The 20863-nt window shown below is 35.0% G+C and overlaps 1 protein-coding gene across 1 annotated transcript in view; it reads right to left on the bottom strand.

Moving 5' to 3' along the window:
- Positions 1 to 20863, bottom strand: part of UBA6 (ubiquitin like modifier activating enzyme 6) — an 88679-nt gene that overhangs the window by 28773 nt on the left and 39043 nt on the right. Inside the window, exons 8-17 of the mRNA XM_006079842.4 lie at positions 20391 to 20513; positions 17886 to 18009; positions 12165 to 12268; positions 10856 to 10918; positions 9860 to 9936; positions 9326 to 9392; positions 7032 to 7175; positions 2858 to 2925; positions 2047 to 2125; positions 931 to 1011 (exon numbers count right to left, since the gene is read on the bottom strand). Coding sequence (XP_006079904.2) covers positions 931 to 1011; positions 2047 to 2125; positions 2858 to 2925; positions 7032 to 7175; positions 9326 to 9392; positions 9860 to 9936; positions 10856 to 10918; positions 12165 to 12268; positions 17886 to 18009; positions 20391 to 20513 — 930 coding nt within the window. The remainder of the gene's footprint in view (positions 1 to 930; positions 1012 to 2046; positions 2126 to 2857; positions 2926 to 7031; positions 7176 to 9325; positions 9393 to 9859; positions 9937 to 10855; positions 10919 to 12164; positions 12269 to 17885; positions 18010 to 20390; positions 20514 to 20863) is intronic.

Below are 20863 nucleotides of genomic sequence, written 5' to 3'. Positions count from 1 at the left end.
ATGTAAAGAACTGATTCATTTGAAAAGACCTTGATGCTGGGAAAGATTGAAAGTGGGAGGAGAAAGGGATGACAGAGGATGAGATGGTTGGATGGCATCACCCATCGATGAGTCAATGGCATCACCAACTCGATGGACCTGAGTTTGAGTAAGCTGTGGGAGTTGGTGATGGACAGGGAAGCCTGGCAGGCTGTAGTCAACGGGGTCGCAAAGAGTCAGACGTGACTGAGTGACTGAACTGAACTGAGCAAGAATAACATAACTGTAGGAGGTCTGCCTATGACTGTAATAGTAAGCTTAATAAGCTATAAAACATGAACTATTCCACAAATTTTAGTCATTTAATTACTAGTAAGCATCATGGTAAATCTATGATATCACTACTGCAGGTACTACTACATTTTAAAGGCAAGCAGCATCAATGAAATATATTTTTATTTAAATATATGACATGATTTTCCAATTAACTCATATATATCATCTTAATTTATAATATATACCAATGTTTTTATTACTCATTCTTCTTTGATCACCAATTGAAACAATATCTGAGTACTCTGCAACTTTCTAATGTTAACTTCTCTCATCTTAAATATTTATTTAATAAGAAGTAGTATCTAATGAAATAACAATATTAATGTGCTTTTTTTATTTGAAAAGCCCATTCATATTTGATCTTCATAATTATGAGGCAAGTAGTACAATAACAGTTTCACAGTAAATTAAGAAAGAAAGTGAGGAGCAGAAAACTCAAGTAACTTGCCACAAAGTTACATGAATTTTGAAAAATGGTCAGGGTAGAATTATCCAATTTGTAGCCTAATACCCTACCCTCAAAATCAATGCTTTGGACCCAGGCAGTCAAATATGGTTCAAAAACGGGCAGCCAGAGAAATATAACTTTTTAAGTCTCAAGGATTTATAACTTACCATTCCCTTCTCTTTGCCTGTGCCAACACCAAGCAAAGCAAAATTTTTTAACATTTCACAGCCTATGGCTCCACATCCTACCTGTGAAGAAGAAAAAATGTATCAGGTTAAATAATATTAAAACTTCTACTTACTAAAGAGCAATTTCATCATAATTTTCTTCAAATGCTGTTATAATAACATACTTTTAAAAATAATGTGAATATTTAAAATTATTTTATTTTAAAATATTTAATGGTTCATGGTATCATGAATGTTTCAGCTAAAGAAAAAAATATGTAAATCATAGAAGGAAAAGCATAGTATTTACAATTCTTTTAAACAGAAGACATTTTACTATTTCAAACAAAAGCCAAACATTGAACTCATTTTTTTATATAAGATGGAAACAGCCAGCATGAAAGAGTGTAACATTCTAATTAAAAAGATTACTTGTTTGCAGAAACTTTTCTAAATTAATTTGATGAATATAACTATTCTAAGACTTTTAAATAAAAACTAACAATAGTTCTACATGTAAGTGAAAGCTTAGCAATAACTGCTGACTTTCAAAATGTTACTTAAAAAAGGAATATTAAAAATCAGCAGTATTTTTAGGACCAATTTAACAGTTATGGCAGTAGAAGAAGTTTTATGCTACTGAGGAGCTTCCCTGCCCAATGCACTGATCCACCTACATATTCTTACATTTAACAAGAAAAAACAAAGAACCTCCAACCACCCACAATTTTTAATGTATTTCTAGAAAATCATTTAATGTTCAAAACTATTATATTTTAATTTTACATGTATTAATTCTTTAGATGATGGGTTGGCAAACTCTTTCTATAAAGGGCCAGACAGTCAATGTTACACCTACACAACTGCCACTGTCAAACTATAAAAGAAGCCATAGACAATCTATGAATACATGGACTTAGCTGTGTTCTCACGAAACTTTATAAAAACAGGCAGTAGGATGGATTTGGCCTGTAAGCTACAGTTTAAAAATTCCTGTTTTAAAAATTTCCTGAATATCTACTATATTATTTAGAAATGGTACTCTTTTAACAAATTAATTTGATGCACTATAGCAGTTTGACTGTACTATTTATTCTCATCATTATTCCCACTTACTAAAAAGATATTCAAATTTTGTAGCTTCTGACATAAAGTGTCTCCAATGCAGGCTCGTAAGGCATCATATCTATCTCCTCTGGAGAAAACAACACAAACCAAAAAAATAGAAAGGCATAAAAAAATTAAGGTTAGTTTCATTACTACTGGTACCAATTTAATGTTTTACTTTAAATAGAATACTCTTTAGGAGCTTCTTCCAAACTAACAGATAATTAATTTTAATTGAAAAAGAAAAAAACCTCATCAAGAAATCAGGCTTTTCTTTTTTCCATTTGAACTAATATAACTCCTCATGACTTGAATGAAGGTGACTTAAGTTTATCTAGAAAAACATTTTTAAGGCAGGGATTTTACAAAGGTTCATACAGAAGACTATGGATGGGCTTTGAAGTTGTTAACCGACTTAAATTGAAAGCAGAACTTTGGGCTACATGTATTTTTTGGAGAAAGAATTAATAAGCTTTGATCAGATTCTCAAAGAGATCTGTAACCCAAATAAGTGAAGAATGACTGACATAAATAAAAAATGCAGGTATCAACTGTTTTCATCTGAAATCAGAATGGTGTTCTGAAACTTAACCACTCTCATGATACATAATTTAAAACTTTATATTCAATATTAATAAAATGTTTACAAGATACTGCATTATTATGACAATCTATACATATAGAGGAGAAAAGACTGCAGAAGTGAGTGAATTAGGAGGAAACACATCTAAAACAAATCCATGTTTATACAAAAATTCTTTAATTTTGGTGCTGCTTATAAATATAGAACTATGAAAAAGCAAAAAAATGTCAGTATTACCGTGGGAGAAATTCTTCTCGTTCAGGTTTGCTGAGGGATTCGACAAGATCTGCTGCTTCAATGTATAACTTAAAGTAGAATATAAAAACACAGCTTACTATGTAGAAAACTAAACTGCTAGAAAAAGTAATTCTCTTCTCTAGTACGGTTAAATCTGGAGGAATTATAAAAAGATAATATTTGATTCAGGTCGTTTTAGCCATCTTACAGATGATATATCTAAATGTTAAAAGGAAATTTCACCTCCAAATCTATTTTCTATAACTACATAAACTTAGGAAGCATCATTCAATTTCAATTACATTTGAATAAATAATTTGATTTCTTAAGATAGGAAACTACCTATCCTGTACTATGTTCAAACTTAGGTATGTCACTTATAATTACTACATATACTAAGAGGAAGTGATCTATGGAGTCACAATCTCAGCATCTAAAATAACATCAGACAGAATTTGTTTAAGTTAATGAAAAAAACTTGACCAGATGTTCAACACCGAAATCAGACTGATTATATTCTTTGCAGCCAAAGATGGAGAAGCTCTATACAGTCAGCAAAAACAAGACTGGGAGCTGATTGTGGTTCAGATCATGAACTCCTTATTGCCAAATTCAGACTGAAATTGAAGAAAGTGGGGAAAACCAGTAGACCATTCAGGTATGACCTAAATCAAATCCCTTATTATTATACAGTGGAAGTGAGAAATAGATTTAAGGGACTAGATCTGATAGACAGAGTGCCTGATGAACTATGGACTGAGGTTCGTGACATTGTACAAGAGACAGGGATCAAGACCATCCTCATGGGAAAGAAACGCAAAAAAGCAAAATGGCTATCTGAGGAGGCCTTACAAATAGCTGTGAAAACAAGAGAAGTGAAAAGCAAAGGAGAAAAGGAAAGATATAAGCATCTGAATGCAGAGTTCCAAAGAATACCAAGAAGAGATAAGATAGCCTTCCTCAATGATCAATGCAAAGAAATAGAGGAAAACCAGAGAGTGGGAAAGACCAGATCTCTTCAAGAAAATTAGAGATACCAAGGGACATTTCATGCAAAGATGGGCTCAATAAAGGACAGAAATGGTATGGACCTAACAGAAGCAGAAGATATTAAGAAGAGGTGGCAAGAATACACAGAAGAACTGTACAAAAAAGATCTTCACAACCCAGATAATCATGATGGTATGATCACTCACCTAGAGCCAGACATCCTGGAATGTGAAGTCAAGTGGGCCTTAGGAAGCATCACTACGAACAAAGCTAGTGGAGGTGATGGAATTCCAGTTGAGCTATTCCAAATCCTGAAAGATGATGCTGTGAAAGTGCTGCACTCAATATGCCAGCAATATGCCAGGAAAACTCAGCAGTGGCCGCAGGATAGGAAAAGGTCAGTTTTCATTCCAATCCCAAAGCAAGGCAATGCCAAAGAATGCTCAAACTACCACACAATTGCACGCATCTCACACGCCAGTAAAGTAATGCTCAATATTCTTCAAGCCAGGCTTCGGCAATAACATGAACCATGAACTTCCAGATGTTCAAGCTGGTTTTAGAAAAGGCAGAGGACCCAGAGATCAAACTGCCAACATCCGCTGGATCATGGAAAAAGCGAGAGAGTTCCAGAAAAACATCTATTTCTGCTTTATTGACTATGCCAAAGCCTTTGACTGTGTGGATCACAATAAACTGTGGAAAATTCTGAAAGAGATGGGAATACCAGACCACCTGACCTGCCTCTTGAAAAACCTATATGCAGGTCAAGAAGCAATAATTAGAACTGGACATGCAACAACAGACTGGTTCCAAATAAGAAAAGGAGTACGTCAAAGCTGTATATTGTCACCCTGTTTATTTAACTTATATGCAGAGTACATCATGAGAAACGCTGGGCTGGAAGAAGCAGGGGCTGGAATCAAGATTGCTGGGAGAAGTACCAATAACCTCAGATATGCAGATGACACCATGCTTATGGCAGAAAGGGAAGAGGAACTAAAAAGCCTCTTGATGAAAGTGAAAGAGGAGAGTGAAAAAGTTGGCTTAAAGCTCAACATTCAGAAAACGAAGATCATGGCATCTGGTCCCATCACTTCATGGGAAATAGATGGGGAAACAGTGGGAACAGTGTCAGACTTTATTTTTTGGGGCTCCAAAAACACTGCAGATGGTGACTGTAGCCATGAAATTAAAAGACGCTTACTCCCTGGAAGGAAAGTTATAACCAACCTAGATAGCATATTGAAAAGCAGAGACATTACTTTGCCAACAAAGGTCCGTCTAGTCAAGGCTATGTTTTTTCCCGTGGTCATGTATGGATGTGAGAGTTGGACTGTGAAGAAAGCTGAGCGCTGAAGAATTGATGCTTTTGAATTGTGGTGTTGGAGAAGACTCTTGAGAGTTCCTTGGACTGCAAAGAGATCCAACCAGTCCATCCTAAAGGAGATCAGTCCTGGGTGTTCATTGGAGGGACTGATGCTGAAGCTGAAACTCCAATATTTTGGCCACCTCATGCGAAGAGCTGACTCACTGGAAAAGACCCTGATTCTGGAGGGATTGGGGGCAGGAGGAGAAGGGGACAACAGAGGATGAGATGGCTGGATGGCATCACCGACTTGACGGACATGAGTTTGAGTAAACTCCAGGAGTTGGTGATGGACAGGAAGGCCTGGCATGCTGTGATTCATGGGGTTGCAAAGAGTTGGACATGACTGAGCGACTGAACTGAACTGAACTGATGGCTTAATTTGAACGTGATCATGAACGCTAATAAATGATTATTTATTTAAAGATAAGACTCTACATTAAAAACACAATTTACATTCCTTATGCTGCTAACAATTATACCTAAACCACTCTTACCACTGAATACACTAGCAAAATAGCATTACTTAATGGCATCTGGTCCCATCACTTCATGGGAAATAGATGGGGAAACAGTGGAAACAGTGTCAGACTTTTATTTTTTTGGGCTCCAAAATCACTGCAGATGGTGACTGCAGCCATGAAATTAAAAGACGCTTAGTCCTTGGAAGGCAAGTTTTGACCAACCTAGATAGCATATTCAAAAGCAGAGACATTACTTTGCCAACAAAGGTCCGTCTAGTCAAGGCTATGTTTTTTCCCGTGGTCATGTATGGATGTGAGAGTTGGACTGTGAAGAAAGCTGAGCACCGAAGAATTGATGCTTTTGAATTGTGGTGTTGTAGAAGACTCTTGAGAGTCCCTGGACTGCAAGGAGATCCAATCAGTTCATTCTGAAGGAGATGAGCCCTGGGATTTCTTTGGAAGGACTGACGTAAAGCTCAAACTCCAGTACTTTGGCCACCTCATGCTAAGAGTTGACTCACTGGAAAAGACTCTGATGCTGGGAGGGATTGGGAGCAGGAGGAGAAGGGGAGGACAGAGGATGAGATAGCTGGATGGCATCACTGACTCGATGGACGTGAGTCTGAGTGAACTCCAGAAGTTGGTGATGGACAGGGAGGCCTGGCGTGCTGTGATTCATGGGGTCGCAAAGAGTCGGACACGACTGAGCGACTGAACTGAACTGACTGAATAGCATTTGTCAAATATAAATTATAAATTTACATATTTTAATTATTAAAACTATTTGAAACTTTTAAATACAATATGTTCAAAGTTTTTCAAAAAATAAAGGGCCTGAAAAGTGTCCTTTGATACACTCTTGCCAGTTATTCTTTCTGATAACAGAAACCAAGGGTTTTTCATCCTTGATGCTTTTACGCTATACAGTCTCAAACTTTTATCATTCCTATGCCTTCTACCTTTAGAAGTTTATACTTAGATGCTAGGGAATCTGAAGATTCATGATGCCAATGTAACTCCATGGACAGTTCAAGAGCCCTGAAAGTGCATGACTGCTAAGCGAACAGTAGTGGAAATCAAATAAAAGGATAGAAAATTCATCCCCTTACTCTCACAAATGAGAGAAATACATCCTAGAATGCAACTCTGGGTTAAATACCAATATCTTCAACAAATGATCTTGTCAGTTTCTATTATAGAATTAAATTGTGGTCGCACATCACACCCAATTCATGCATGAAAATATATTTTTGCTTTTATATTGATCAATACTATGTTGTAACTTAGAATGTGTTTATACGGGTAACTAATTCAGCCTTAAGTATAAAAAATATTAAAATAGAGAACTAACCCACTGGCACAAAGGAGAAAACTTTCCTGTTACAGCTTTCAGTACTTCTTGGCTGGCAACACCTCCTACTGCTGCAGCAAGTGGGGGTAAAAAGCCTTGGGCAGTCCAAGAAAGCCAATGCACGATGTCATAATTTACTTCAGGCTGAAACACAAGCCACAAGAGACAATAGTCTTAATAGTATTCTTATGGTATACGCAAAACTGCAATGACTTGATGTGAGAATAACTGTAGTTTAACTTTTAAAAGAGCTACTCAATTTCCACAGTAGTTTTTAAATCCTAAAAAAAGTCCCAATCTCATAACAAAAAATCCAACTGCATGTCAGTTAATTTAAACAGTATTTTTCTTGACCAGTACCCATGCATTTTTGTTTTTTGACTCTCCACGTTACACTAGGGAACAACTTAGAATTAACTGATTATCAACCATTTATAGTTCTTTTTAGATACCAGTTCTGTGATGTTAATTAGCCAGAATTTTTAAAGACACATTTTAATGAAAAAACATGGTAAAACCTTGAACCAGATAAATAAAAATAAAATGGTCCAAGGATAAGAAGGGATAAGGAGCTATCATTTTACGTTAAGTGGTACATAAAAAGTAAAACAGTAACAAAATGAGGCAATGTATTGTTAGAAAAGGCAGTTTACAGAAGCAACTAAGCCCGTGTATCACAACTGTTGAGCCTGTACTCTAGAGCCTGGGAGCTGCAACTACTGAGCCCACGTGTTGCAGCTGCTAAAGCCTGTGTACCCTTGACAGTCCGTGTTCTGCAACAAGGGAAGCTACCAAGATGAGAAGCCTGCATACTGCAACTACAGAGTAGCCCCCGTGTGATGTAACTAGAGAAAAACCCATACAGCAAAGAAGACCCAGCACAGTCAAAAATAAATAAACAAACAGAATTCTAAAAAAAAAAAATCTTAAAAGGCAGTTTAGAAAAAAAATTAAGAGAGTAATGGCACTTTTACATACTAATCTAAGGGCCACTCATCACAAAGTTCTCATTATCATACTTAAAGATGATGTTTTTCAAAATATAATTTATTAGTATTTTTAAGGAAAAAATGGAGAACTGGATTTTAGAGCTATTATTTTAGCACAATTTCTTATTTGTCACAAAGATCTCTTCATGAGCTCTGGCTTCTCTTTCTCTTCCTGTTCTTTCAATATCAGTAACTGTAATCTTAATTTAAGATTCAAGTAGGGATCAATTAATCTCTTGAAATTCTACGTGAAATAACAGTATGTGTGTATTTAGAGGGGAATACTGTTAATTCTAAACTCCTTCTGAGAAATGCTTCCCTGGTGGTTCAGATCTGCAGATGCAGGAGACCTGGGTTCAATCCCTGAGTTGGGAAGATCCCCTGGAGAAGGGAATGGCTACCCACTCCATTATTCTTACTTGGAGAATCCACGGACAGAGAAATCAGACAGGCTACATTCCATGGGGTTGCAAAGAGTTGGACATGACAGAGTGACTAACACTTTCACTTTCTTTCTGAGAAATGCACCAGAGAGCACATGTGATTTCAAGTCTTATTTAAAAGCTACAGTAGTCAAGAAAGGATGGTACTAGTAGAAAGACAGAAACAACTAATGGAAGACAATACTGAATTCAGAAAGAGCCATACACATATGTGGTCAACGAACTTCTGATAAAGAAGCCAAAAAAACAATGAAGAAAAAACTGTCTTTTCAATAAATAGTCTAGAATTACTGGATATTCTGATACAAAAAATTAACTTAGTTCTATGCCTGACAAGGTAGAAAAAGATGAATTCATAAATTTACAAAACTGTACACAATGAGTTCAAAATGTATAATGATGTACACTGTGCAAGGTCTATAAACACAAACTCACAACACAATAAATCTTCTAAAAGAAAATAAAGGAGAAAAGCTTTGTGATTTGGGCTTTACAAAGGCACAAACCATAAAAAAGAAAAAGCTGATGAATTAAACTTTATCAAAATTAAAAACTTCTGTTCCTTGAAAGACATTGTAATAACATGAAAAGACAACCCACAGACTGGAAGAGAATATCTATAAAATGTGTATCTGATAAAAAACTGATTTCTATATATAAAGAACTCACTTAATCAATAAGAAGACGATCTAATTAAAAGAGGCAAAGGTTTGAAAAACTCAAGTTGAATTTAATGTCAAGTAACTTGCCTACTGTCACAGAGTCAATAAGTAGCAAAACTGGAATTTGAAGGCTAAGAGAACATTAATATATAGAAAATTTCTATGTTATACAGTTTTTGACACCCAAACTGAATGTTTACCTTCTCTTCCAAGGTTTCACTAATAGATGTTGCTAGTTTCAACAGTTCTTCTGAATCTTGTTGGCACCTAGAATTCAAAATAAAGCACCTCAATGTCAATTTTCTCAATAGCTAATTGAAATTTAAGAAATATGTTAAAAAGCTGGACTTTTGCCAACTATGTAACACGAAGTGTTTACTGATTTTAAAGACAGCTGGTTTATAAATACATTCCTTCAAAATCAGGCTCACTTAAGAATAGTTTATAATTAAGAATTTAGTTTTAAATGTACAAAGCAAAAACTTTTTGCAACAATATGTAGAAAGTAAAAATTATATAATGGATTTATAATTCAATAGTTCTCAGATTTTTTTAAGTTGTAGCTTTTGAAGACTTCAAAATAGGAAAAATTTTATTTAGTATAACTCCATTTTTATAAATTGATCTTTCCACTTGTAGGAGAAAAACAGGCTGGGTCAGAAGTGTTTACACAATTTGGTGTATCTAGTAGTATTACAATAAGAAAAAAGGTTGTTTCAAAGAAAGAACATTACCCAACATTTGGCTTGCGACTATAGTTCTCCTGAAATTGGTCCAAGGCAAGCATGGCTAAGTGAATCTCTAAAGGTGCCTATTGAGAACATTAAAAATTGGTCAGTATTTATTGAGTGTATAATATGTGTCAGGCACTGTGCTAACACTTTTAAGACATTATTTAACTTAATCAATAAATGAATTAGCTTATTACTATTATCTTTATTTAACAGATGAGGAAGCTGAGGCTTGAGAAGTTAAAGGACTTGACTTCAAGCTATAGTTAAGTAACAGATCCAAGTTTTAATCCCAGACTGTATGACTGGTTTTCATTAGGTTATCCACATGAAACAAAGTAGTATCAGCTAAACAAAGGAAACAAAATGTTGGTACGATAATTCCTTTTTCTTTCCTTATCAATTACTTATAAATTTGGAAACTGTTATTATAATTCTTTACTTATCACAAATACATTCACCAGTATAAAACTGATCCAGTGATTTCAAAAAGCAAAATAAATGCTTCCAAGATTTTTAGGGAAGAAATATTATATAAAACTCTACATGATTCAGAAAATCTCTTAGTAAGATTACCTTTGCATAAATTAATGAAACCACCTTTTAACTATCAAACCTGGCATATCATAAAAGAAAACCTTTTCCCTATTATTCAAACATTTTCCATTATATAAAATCCTATTTTTAATCTAGGAGTCAGCCTGATACATGAATACAACCTTTATTTTTAAAGAAGCTAATGATCTGACAGAAAAGTGTATGTGTATATATATATACACACACACACACACACACACTATAAATATATATATAGTTGCTCTCTCTATATAGTTGCACTATATATATATATACACACACAGTTGCACTATATATATATATATAGTTGCACTATATATATTTATATATACATATATATAGTTGGTCTGTTTTAAATTTATAATTGCTTATCATTCCCATCCCCCACTGCACTGATCTCTCAAATCTACAGTGTTTGTTTACCTCAGGTTTGCTAAAATCCACAATAAGGTACTTTGGATGTTTTAGTTGCATCTCTAATGATTCCTAATAGAAAAAAAAAAACAAACAAACAATAGAAAAAAATCCACTATTACTTCAGAGCAAGCAAGTGACTACTTGATAAATGACACAGAACACTAAAAGCAACGGCTTCTTCTAAGAGGTCTGATATAAGTAAGGTTGGGCTAATACGTTTTAACTGAAATGTAAAGTAGCTATCATTCCCTGGTTACTCATTTTCTTACTATCTCACTTTATATTTTTAATGTTAAATGCAACTGGACAACCTACTCCACATAATAAATTTGGAAAACTTAAACATGTGTGTGTGTACTCGAAAAAATCTATTATCTTAATCGAAGAGCTACCATATTTTTTCTGATACCAAGTTTCAAGACTTGTTATACCTGACAAGACTTGAATAATACCCAGTTAAAATTTTTTGTGTGGAGCAAAGAACACACGAAGGCCAAAAAACTCAACAAACAAGACAATAACCCACCCCCTCTGAAAAAAACCCCACCAAACCCAATCTTAAATTTATTGAGGCATAAGTTGAAGCATAATTAAAAACTAGGGACAATAGGAAGAGGAAGCAATGCTGGGGCAGATTTGACAAGATGCAGTATTTTAATCTGTTGTTTCGCTCTAACTCTGGGCTGAACAAAACCTTGCAGAGGACTTCAGTTAATAATTGTTCTGGAAAAGAAGTTAGTCAAGTCAACACCTTGAGAACGTTCAAGAAAAAAGAGATATATTAGACTACTTATAATGAGAAGTGGCCTAAGGATTTAAGAAGTTAGCCTCTCAGCAAGAGGCTCCTTAATTCCTTGATAAAAGTAGTCTCTACATTCTCTTTAAACAGATACATACATTTCCTTTCAATCCCAGTTTATAGGAATTATTTAACATATCTAACATACACCTTCGTGAAACCCCAAAAAATTAAAATCTAAAAACCTGGAATAACAAATATGATAAATAAAAGAAATATTTCTTTTGCTTTAAAAATGTAACTGAATAATAAAACAAAATATATACTGAATCAATGCTTGTTAAACTTTTCAAATACATATTAGTTACATCTTCTGTCTTAGGAAGTAATTATAAGAAGTATGATCAACTGTCTGAATTTTTTTTGTTAATGTCGGTTTATTTCCATTGACTTCATTTTCCTCAGAGTGGGTACAAATTAAAAAACAAAATCCCTTCAGTGAGTAATTTTATTGTTTTTTTTCTCTCTTGCCATTCTTCCGTAAAGAAATATATTTAATAAAAAAAAAATACTTACAAAGCAGAATGTTTTAGAAGTCTTAACTTGAATAGCTATGCCTCCATGTAAATAAGGTTCCAGTTCTGTAGTATCACCAATGCTAAAAGAAAATGGTGATACCACTAAAAGAAGGGAAAAAAGAAAACCATTATCTACTGATATGAGTATTTAATTTGAAAGTTTATGATCAAAAAGATGTTAATTTTTCATAATTTAAAAAATTAAGAAAATTTCAGTATAAATCTTTTCTATTTCGGGCGGTGTGTGGGTAGGTGGAAGTTGGGGAGCTAGACAGATTATCTTTCCAATATGAATATAAGGACTTAAACGTGAAAACACCCAAGAAAACTTGGAAGGAAAAAAGGGAATGAGAGGTGCTTATTATTAGGTATTAAAATACTTTATGAAGGCTCAATAATTAATATTCTGGTATGTGTTATATACATAGTTGATAATAATACAACTGTGATACTGGCTCATGAATAGAAAGGCAGAAAGATTTATTATTCAGTAACAGACCCACAAAAGACAAAATTAAGGTGGTACCACAAACCAGTAAAGAAAAGATGACTCAATAAATTTCTTGGGAAAAAAGTCACGTGGGGAAGTACTCCAAATGGACAGAAGTTTTAAATGTCAAAAAGATCATTAGGTAAGAGTAAGGGATAAAAATTTCTTTAAAACTTTGCAGTAAGGAAGGCATTTCTAATTATGACTCAAAAACATCTAAGAAAAAATAGAAAACTTTCACATCATATACACACAGTAAAAGCCATCACAAAGTCAAATTCCACATTACAAAAAAATGTTTTGTGACTCATATTAAAAAAAAAAAAAACAACCCTTAGCAAATATGCCCCATATATTAGGAGTTTGGGGGAAAATGATCAATAATACTCATTAAGAAAATGGGTAAAGGATAGATGACTCACATTAAAGGAAAATGAAACAGCTCTAAAGCTTAAGAAAAGATACTTAACCTCATTCATAATACATAAAATGCAAATCAAAATTATACTATACCATATTCAAGAGACCATGAAATACTATGAGCCATAAAGGGGAGAGGAGGAGACTATTCTACACTAATGATGTGAAAAGACCATCGAGATCTTGGGTTTAATGGACACACAAAGGGTTTCTATTCATAAGATGCTACCTTGTATGTAAAAATGCCTAAGGAAAACCTGGAAGGGCACCTAATAAACTAAGAAGAATGAACAGATAAGAATGAGAGGGAGCCAAAGGTGGGCAGTAAAGTTTTCATTGTAAACATCTGCCTTCTATTTCTTTTGAATGATTTGCTTATTCCAAAAATTCAATTAAATAAAAAGCCTTATATATTAACTAGACAGAAAAGACCAGCAGAGTAAACATTGAACTTAGTTGCCGTTAGTTCTGGAGTAGAGAGGAGAGGTCTGAAATGGTACTCATTTTTAACTCTATTTAAACATATATATATATATATATATATATGTACACATAGACATATATATATACACACACATATATAAAGAATGAGTTCAATTCAGTCGCTCAGTTGTGTCCGATTCTTTGTGACCCCATGAACCGTAGCACGCCAGGCCTCCCTGTCCATAACCAACTACCGGAGTCCACCCAAACCCATGTCCATTGAGTCGGTGATGCCATCCAACCATTTCATCCTCTGTCATCCGCTTCTCCTCCTGCTCTCAATCTTTCCCAGCCATCAGGTTCTTTTCAAACGAGTCAGCTCTTCGCATCAGGTGGCCAAAGTATTGGAGTTTCAACTTTAGCATCAGTCCTTCCAATGAACACCCAGGACTGATCTCCTTTAGGATGGACTGGTTTCATCTCCTTGCAGTCCAAGGGACTCTCAAGAGCCTTCTCCAACACTACAGTTCAAAAGCATCTATTCTTCGGCGCTCAGCTTTCTTCACAGTCCAACTCTCACATCCAAACATGACCACGGGAAAAACCATAGCCTTGACTAGACGAACCTTTGTTGGCAAAGTAATGTCTCTGCTTTTCAATATGCCATCTAGGTTGGTCATAACTTTCCTTCCAAGGAGTAAGCGTCTTTTAATTTCATGGCTGCAGTCACCATCTACAGTGATTTTGGAACCCCCCCAAATAAAGTCTGACACTGTTTCCCCATCTATTTGCTATGAAGTGATGGGACCGGATGCCAGGATCTTAGTTTTCTGAATGTTGAACTTTAAGTCAACTTTTTCACTCTCCTCTTTCACTTTCATCAAGAGGCTCTTTAGTTCTTTTTCACTTTCTGCCATAAGCGTGGTGTCATCTGCATATCTGAGGTTATTGATATTTCTCCCAGTGATCTTGATTCCAGCTTATGCTTCCTCCAGCCCCAGTGTTTCTCATGATGTACTCTGCATAGAAGTTAAATAAGCAGGGTGACAATACACAACCTTGACATACTCCTTTTCTTATTTGGAACCAGTCTGTTGTTGCATGTCAGTTTCTCAAGAGGCAGGTCAGGTGGTCTGGTATTCCCATCTCAAGAAGAATTTTCCACAGTTTATTGTGACCCACACAGTCAAAGGCTTTGGCATAGTCAATAAAGCAGAAATAGATGTTTTTCTGGAACTCTCTTGCTTTTTCAATGATCCATTGGATGTTAGCAATTTATATCAAGAATAAACATACACTATTTTAGTCATTTAAAAATGCTTTTCAAGTAACAAGAAAATTACTTTAAAGCAGTAAAGTATCAATTAATAAATATCAGGGGACAAAAAGACTTATCAATTGCTTCTCTACTTAAATATTCTTTCTCTGCTCAAAGAATTTTTCATGCAAAATGTGGGTTTTCTTTATTTTCATTTCTTGTTATCCAGTGGTTTCTCCTTTCATAAATATAGCCCCAAGATTTGGATCCAGCACCACAGTCCACCACTGAATGGACCCCAAAACAAAAAAGGATACTCTTAAATAACTGAGTCAATTTATGCAAAAATAGACACAAAAATTTTAATATCAATAATCTGAACCTGTATTTTACATATTTAGATACAGTCTGAGGAACAAAATACAATAGATTTATTACCAAAGCTTCTTAAAAATAGATTCAAAATTGTTTTGCTATGAAGAGCTTGTAACAGGGACTGACTTTTTTCTCTCCTGAGGATCCATTTTTGTAGTCATTAAAAGAAAAAAAGGTAATCAGTTTACCACCAGTCTATACACTAATCACATAATTACATATTCAGATGCCCTAAAGATAAAACTGAGTCACTCTCAGCTGAACAGGTGTAAACATGCTGTCTGTGAGTTACACAATGTAAAGCAATGTCTTTAGCTCTTTTACACATGGCTGGAGGAAAATCATAAACTATGAAACTAATGATGCCATAAATTTATTCTCTTCAATTTCAAATGGCCTTAAATGAAACCTGGTAACTTTTGGATTTTTAAAACTGTTTATTCTCTTCAGATCTCTGCCCTTGACATCTTATCTCTCCTTTGGGTCATGATTTCACCTTAGTCTACTAACAAAACAAACTCCTTCAGCTTCCTGCCAATAAGTCCACAAATCTGCCTGCAGTTAACATTCATTCATCTCTTTTTTCCAAGTCACTGAACAAAAAAGTATCTTCACTTGAATACTTCACTGTCACCTCACCTAAACAGCCTAGACTGTACTCATCTTCTCTCCAAAATTTGCTCCCTTTTTTGTACTCCCTAATGTGTGAATAAATAAGGTGTCAGAATCTTCACTTATCTACCATGAGATAACAGTATATCTCTTGCTATCTCAACTCCCACTGTAGAGCTGCTATATCTTTAAGTTCCTTGAATTCTGTCTTGTTTCTTATTGCTTGCTTCTGCACAGAATACTCTTATCACCATCTTCCTAAGCGAACACAACCAGTTATAATTAAGACACCCCAACCCTACTGCTGCTACACCAAAACTGAGCAGGGATCCTTGCTAAGGTTAGAGTTTTCAGAATGCCTTTTCTCTGTAACACCACTGCCTAATGTTAGTATCTCCTTACTTTGCGTGGATAACAATAAACTGTGGAAAATTCTTAAAAAATGGGAATACCAGACCACCTTACCTGCCTCCTGAGAAATCTGTATGCAGGTCAAGAACCAATAGTTAGAACCAGACATGGAACAATGGACTGGTTACAAATTGGGAAAGGAGTACATCAAGGCTGTATGTCGTCACACTGCTTATTTAACTTATATGCAGACTACATCGTGTGAAATGCTGGATTGGAGGAAGCACAAGCTGGAATCAAGACTGCCGGGAGAAATATCAATAACCTCAGATACGCAAATGATACCACCCTTATGGCAGAGAGCAAAGAGGAATTAAAGAGCCTCTTGATGAAGGTGAAAGAGGAGGGAGAAAAAGCTGGCTTAACACTAAATAGTCCCTAAATGTCCACCGGCAGACGAATGGATAACGAAGTTGTGGTACATATACACAATGAAATATTACATAGCTATAAGAAGGAATGCATCTGAGTCAGTTCTAATGAGGTGGATGAAACTGGAGCCTATTATATAGAGTGAAGTAAGTCAGGAAGAGAAACACGAATACTGTATGTTAACACATATACATGGAATTTAGAAAGACAGTAATAACGATCCTATATGCAAGGCAGCAAACGAGACATAGATATAAAGAACAGACTTTTGACTCTGTGGGAGAAGGCGAGGGTGGGAAGATTTGAGAGAATAGCACTGAAACATGTATATTACCATACATAAAATAGACGTCCAATACAAGTTTGATGCATGAAGCAGGGCATTCAAAGCTGGTGCTCTGGGACAACCCAGAGAGATGGGGTGGGGGGTTTGGGATGAGGGTAAACATGTGTACCTGTAGATGTCTACCTGTGGCTGATGGCAAAATCATCACAATATTGTAAACCAATTATCTTCCAATTAAATAATTAAGAAAAAAAACTCAACATCCAAAATACTAAGATCATGGCATCCAGTCCCATTACCTCATGGCAAATAGATGGGAAAACAATGGAAACAGTGACAGACTTTATTTTCTTGGGCTCCAAAATCACTGCAGATGGTGACTGAAGCCATGGTATTAAAAGACGCTTGTTCCTTGGAAGAAAAGTTATGACAGACCTAGAGAGCATGTTAAAAAGCAGAAAGATTACTTTGCTGACAATGGTCCATATAGTCAAAGCTAGGTTTTTTCCAGTAGTCATGTATGCATGTGAGAGTTGGACTATAAAGAAAGCTGAACGCCAAAGAATTGAGGCTTTTGAACTGTCGTGTCGGACAAGACTCTTGAGAGTCCCTTGGACTGCAAGGAGATCAAACCAGTCAATCCAAAAGGAAATCAACCTTGAATATTCATTGGAAGAACTGATGCTGAAGCTGAAGCTCCAATACATGGCTACCTGATGTGAAGCATTGACTCATTAGAAAAGACCCTGACACTGGGAAAGATTGAAGGCAGGAGGAGAAGTGTCAACAGAGGACGAGATGGTTGGATGGCATCACCAACTCAAAGGACATAAGTTTGAGCAAGCTCAAGGAGATGATGAAGGACAGGGAAGCCTAGTGTGCTGCAGTTCATGGGGTTGCAAAGAGTTGCACACGACTGAGCAACTAAACAACAAGTTGGATTGAATGTCTTGAGGTGAAGAACTGGATCACCCCTTTTGAGTTGATGCTGTGTTCTCAAAAAGTAGAGTTCTGAACTATAAATGCACTGAATAATGAATAAGTATAAACAAATTAATAAACATAAACTTACCAGTTATTTGTTGTGTGGATCCATTTAAGCTTGTCATTCCATTAATTTCTCGAAATGTTAGCAACTGTCCTGTTTCAAGTTTGTGAGGATGATTTTCAAGGCAAGTGACAATGCCAGGATTAGCCTAGAAATAAGAGTAAAAACAAGTTCACATAGTCCTTTTTTATACAAATTCCAAATCTCACATAAAAAGGACCATGTTGTCATAAAATTCTCAAAACAACCAAAATTGCAAGCCATTCCTCTTCCATCATAAACACAAATATTTAAAGAACTGTCACAAAACAGTGACAGCCGTATCATTTTTTATAAATGTTTATAATTTCTATGTTGAGCAGAAATATATATCACAAGCAGTTCAAATATTTTAAATTCAAGGATTCCTGTGATTTATACAAAATACTCAAAGTGACTGAATTCAAGTTTTAAAATCATTTATGAAGGACTCATCACTTCATGGCAAACAGAAGGGGGAAAAGTAGAAGCAGTGACAGATTTTGGGCTCCTTAATCACTGTGAATGGTGACTGCAGCCATGAAATTAGAAGACACTGGTTTCTTAGAAGGAAAGCAATGACAAACCTAGACAGTATATTCAAAATCAAAGACATCACTTTGCCAACAAGGGGCTGTACAGTCCAAACTATGGTCTCACATGTGCAGATGTGAGAGTTGAATCACAGAGAAGGCTGAGCACCAAAGAATTAATGTTTTCAAATTGTGGTGCTACAGAAGACTCTTGAGAGCTCCTTGGACACTGAGGAGATCAAACCAGTCAGTCATAAAGGAAATCAACCCTGAATACTCATCAGAAGGACTGATGCTGAAGCTGAAGCTCCAGTACTTTGGCCACTTGATACCAAAAGCCAACTCACTGGAAAAGACCCTGAGTCTAGGAAAGACTGAGGGCAAGAGGAGAAGAGAGCAGCAGAGGATGAGATGGTTGGACAGTATCACTGATTCAGTGGACGTGAACCTGGGCAAACTCTGGGTAATACTGAAGGACAGGGAGGCCTGGTGTGCTGCGGTCCATGGGGTCATGAAGAGTCAGACATGACTTACTGACTGAACAACAAGAACAACAACATGAAAGACTGTGTACACAAAAGATGAGTCCAAGTTTGAAAATCAAAGAAATCTAAGAATGAAGGATGGAAATTTAATGCTAGGAAAGTGATATTAACAGTATAAAGCTGCAACACTTTAAATCAAAGAAATAGCCTATAGCCCTGCATATCAGGTAAAAATAAAAGAAATTAGCTTATCTCATCTAAGAGGGTGCATGAGATACAGCAGACAAACAGAAATTTCCTAACTGCATATAAGCCAACCATTGCTTAAATAAGGTGATAATGATTTAATTTATATGAAACTTAATAGAATTATTATTATCTCTGTCATAATTGTGTAGATTCTAAAAATTCTCTTGCTGTTTAATGATTTGAGAAATACAATTAAGACCACAAACATGTAGAAAAAATTAATGTAATGTGGGTTTACTATTAATACTATCTCAAGAATAATAGAATTCATAAGGACCTTAAGGAGAAATGACTTGCAGATAAGTTAAATGAAGACTATCGGATATTTTTCTGATTTTTTATGGCTAGTTTCCATATTTACTGCACTGTTTAATAAAAGAAAATATCAGTGCAATACAAGATTCCTTGGAGCTTATTCTAACTCTATAATATTCTCAGGAACAAATAACAATAACTAGAGAAGGTAAAAGGCTGAACAACAAACTATTCTGTAAGCAAACAGATACAAAAAATGACTTTTTAATGAATTTGCCTTAAAAAGTGGTGAGAATGCCAACATTAACACTGGGTTTAAAAACAAAGCAAAAAGACAGAAGCACAAATACTACTGAAAGTATATATTTTCACTCCTTTGTACTTGGCTTCTTTTGAGCTTTAATGGAAACTGATTATAAAGAGTGCAAATAAAGTTAGTGATTTAGGCTAAAAGGGAACAGTAGTAAAAGTGGATCATAATAGTTTCTCCAATTCTTTTAGGTAATAAACAATTAAGCTTGCATGACATTAAGAGAACACAGAAAATTCAGACCTTTTGATATGACAGTTAATTAACTCTTAAGGTTTCATCCTCCTCCAAATTTTTAGAAATATTTCAAATTAGAAAAGCTTTTCTCTGTGATGACTTAAGTGTCCATCTTCCTGGAGTCAAGAGTGTTGGGCCAAGTGACTTATGGCACACCTAATACATCTATGATCTGACACAATAAATTGTTCAGTAAACACTGATTCACAATTAATGTCCCATAGGAACATGACATAAAACAAAATTAAAATTAATGATATCAGCAAATGCTGATCTATCAATTATTAAATGTTAGATGGAAAACAGAATACTTTCTTAATATTCCAACTTCAATTTTAATCAAATAAAAAAGACTGTGTATTACAATATTTTGCTAATATTACCTTTTTAAAACATCAACTTAAAAATCAAAATAAACAATAATACACATATATAATCATACTTGCGTTATATCTGAAATGAAAATTTCTTTTGGTTCTTCTCCTGTTGTATCTAAAACTTCAAATTCATCACCAAAATCACAAAACAACCGTGACCAAATTCCATGTACATCTGCACTGATGAACTGTGAAATGAAAAAACAAGTTCAAGCTTAATACATTTATATAAAGAAAAAAACTCAACTATCTTTGGACCCTCTGGTGACCATTTTATTTATAATTAAGCATATTCTTTGAGATATAAAGTGATCACAAATATGATAAATTATTTGCAAAGTGGTTTCAGAATCACGAGTTTAGGTATTTAGGACTGGATATTAGTGTCACAAAACTAGAAGCGACACCAGCACATCATTGGATTTACATCATTCTGTAATTTTACAGAATTACATCATTCTGTAATTTTTAAATAACGAAAACTCCTGCCTTATCCTAAAAATAAGCACAGAATATAAGAAAGAGATGCCTTGGTTTA

Source organism: Bubalus bubalis, chromosome 7 (genome assembly GCF_019923935.1).
Source record: "Bubalus bubalis isolate 160015118507 breed Murrah chromosome 7, NDDB_SH_1, whole genome shotgun sequence".
Classification (NCBI taxonomy): domain Eukaryota; kingdom Metazoa; phylum Chordata; class Mammalia; order Artiodactyla; family Bovidae; genus Bubalus; species Bubalus bubalis.
Note: the sequence above shows the minus strand (reverse complement) of the source record. Positions and strands in the feature narration are given on the sequence as shown.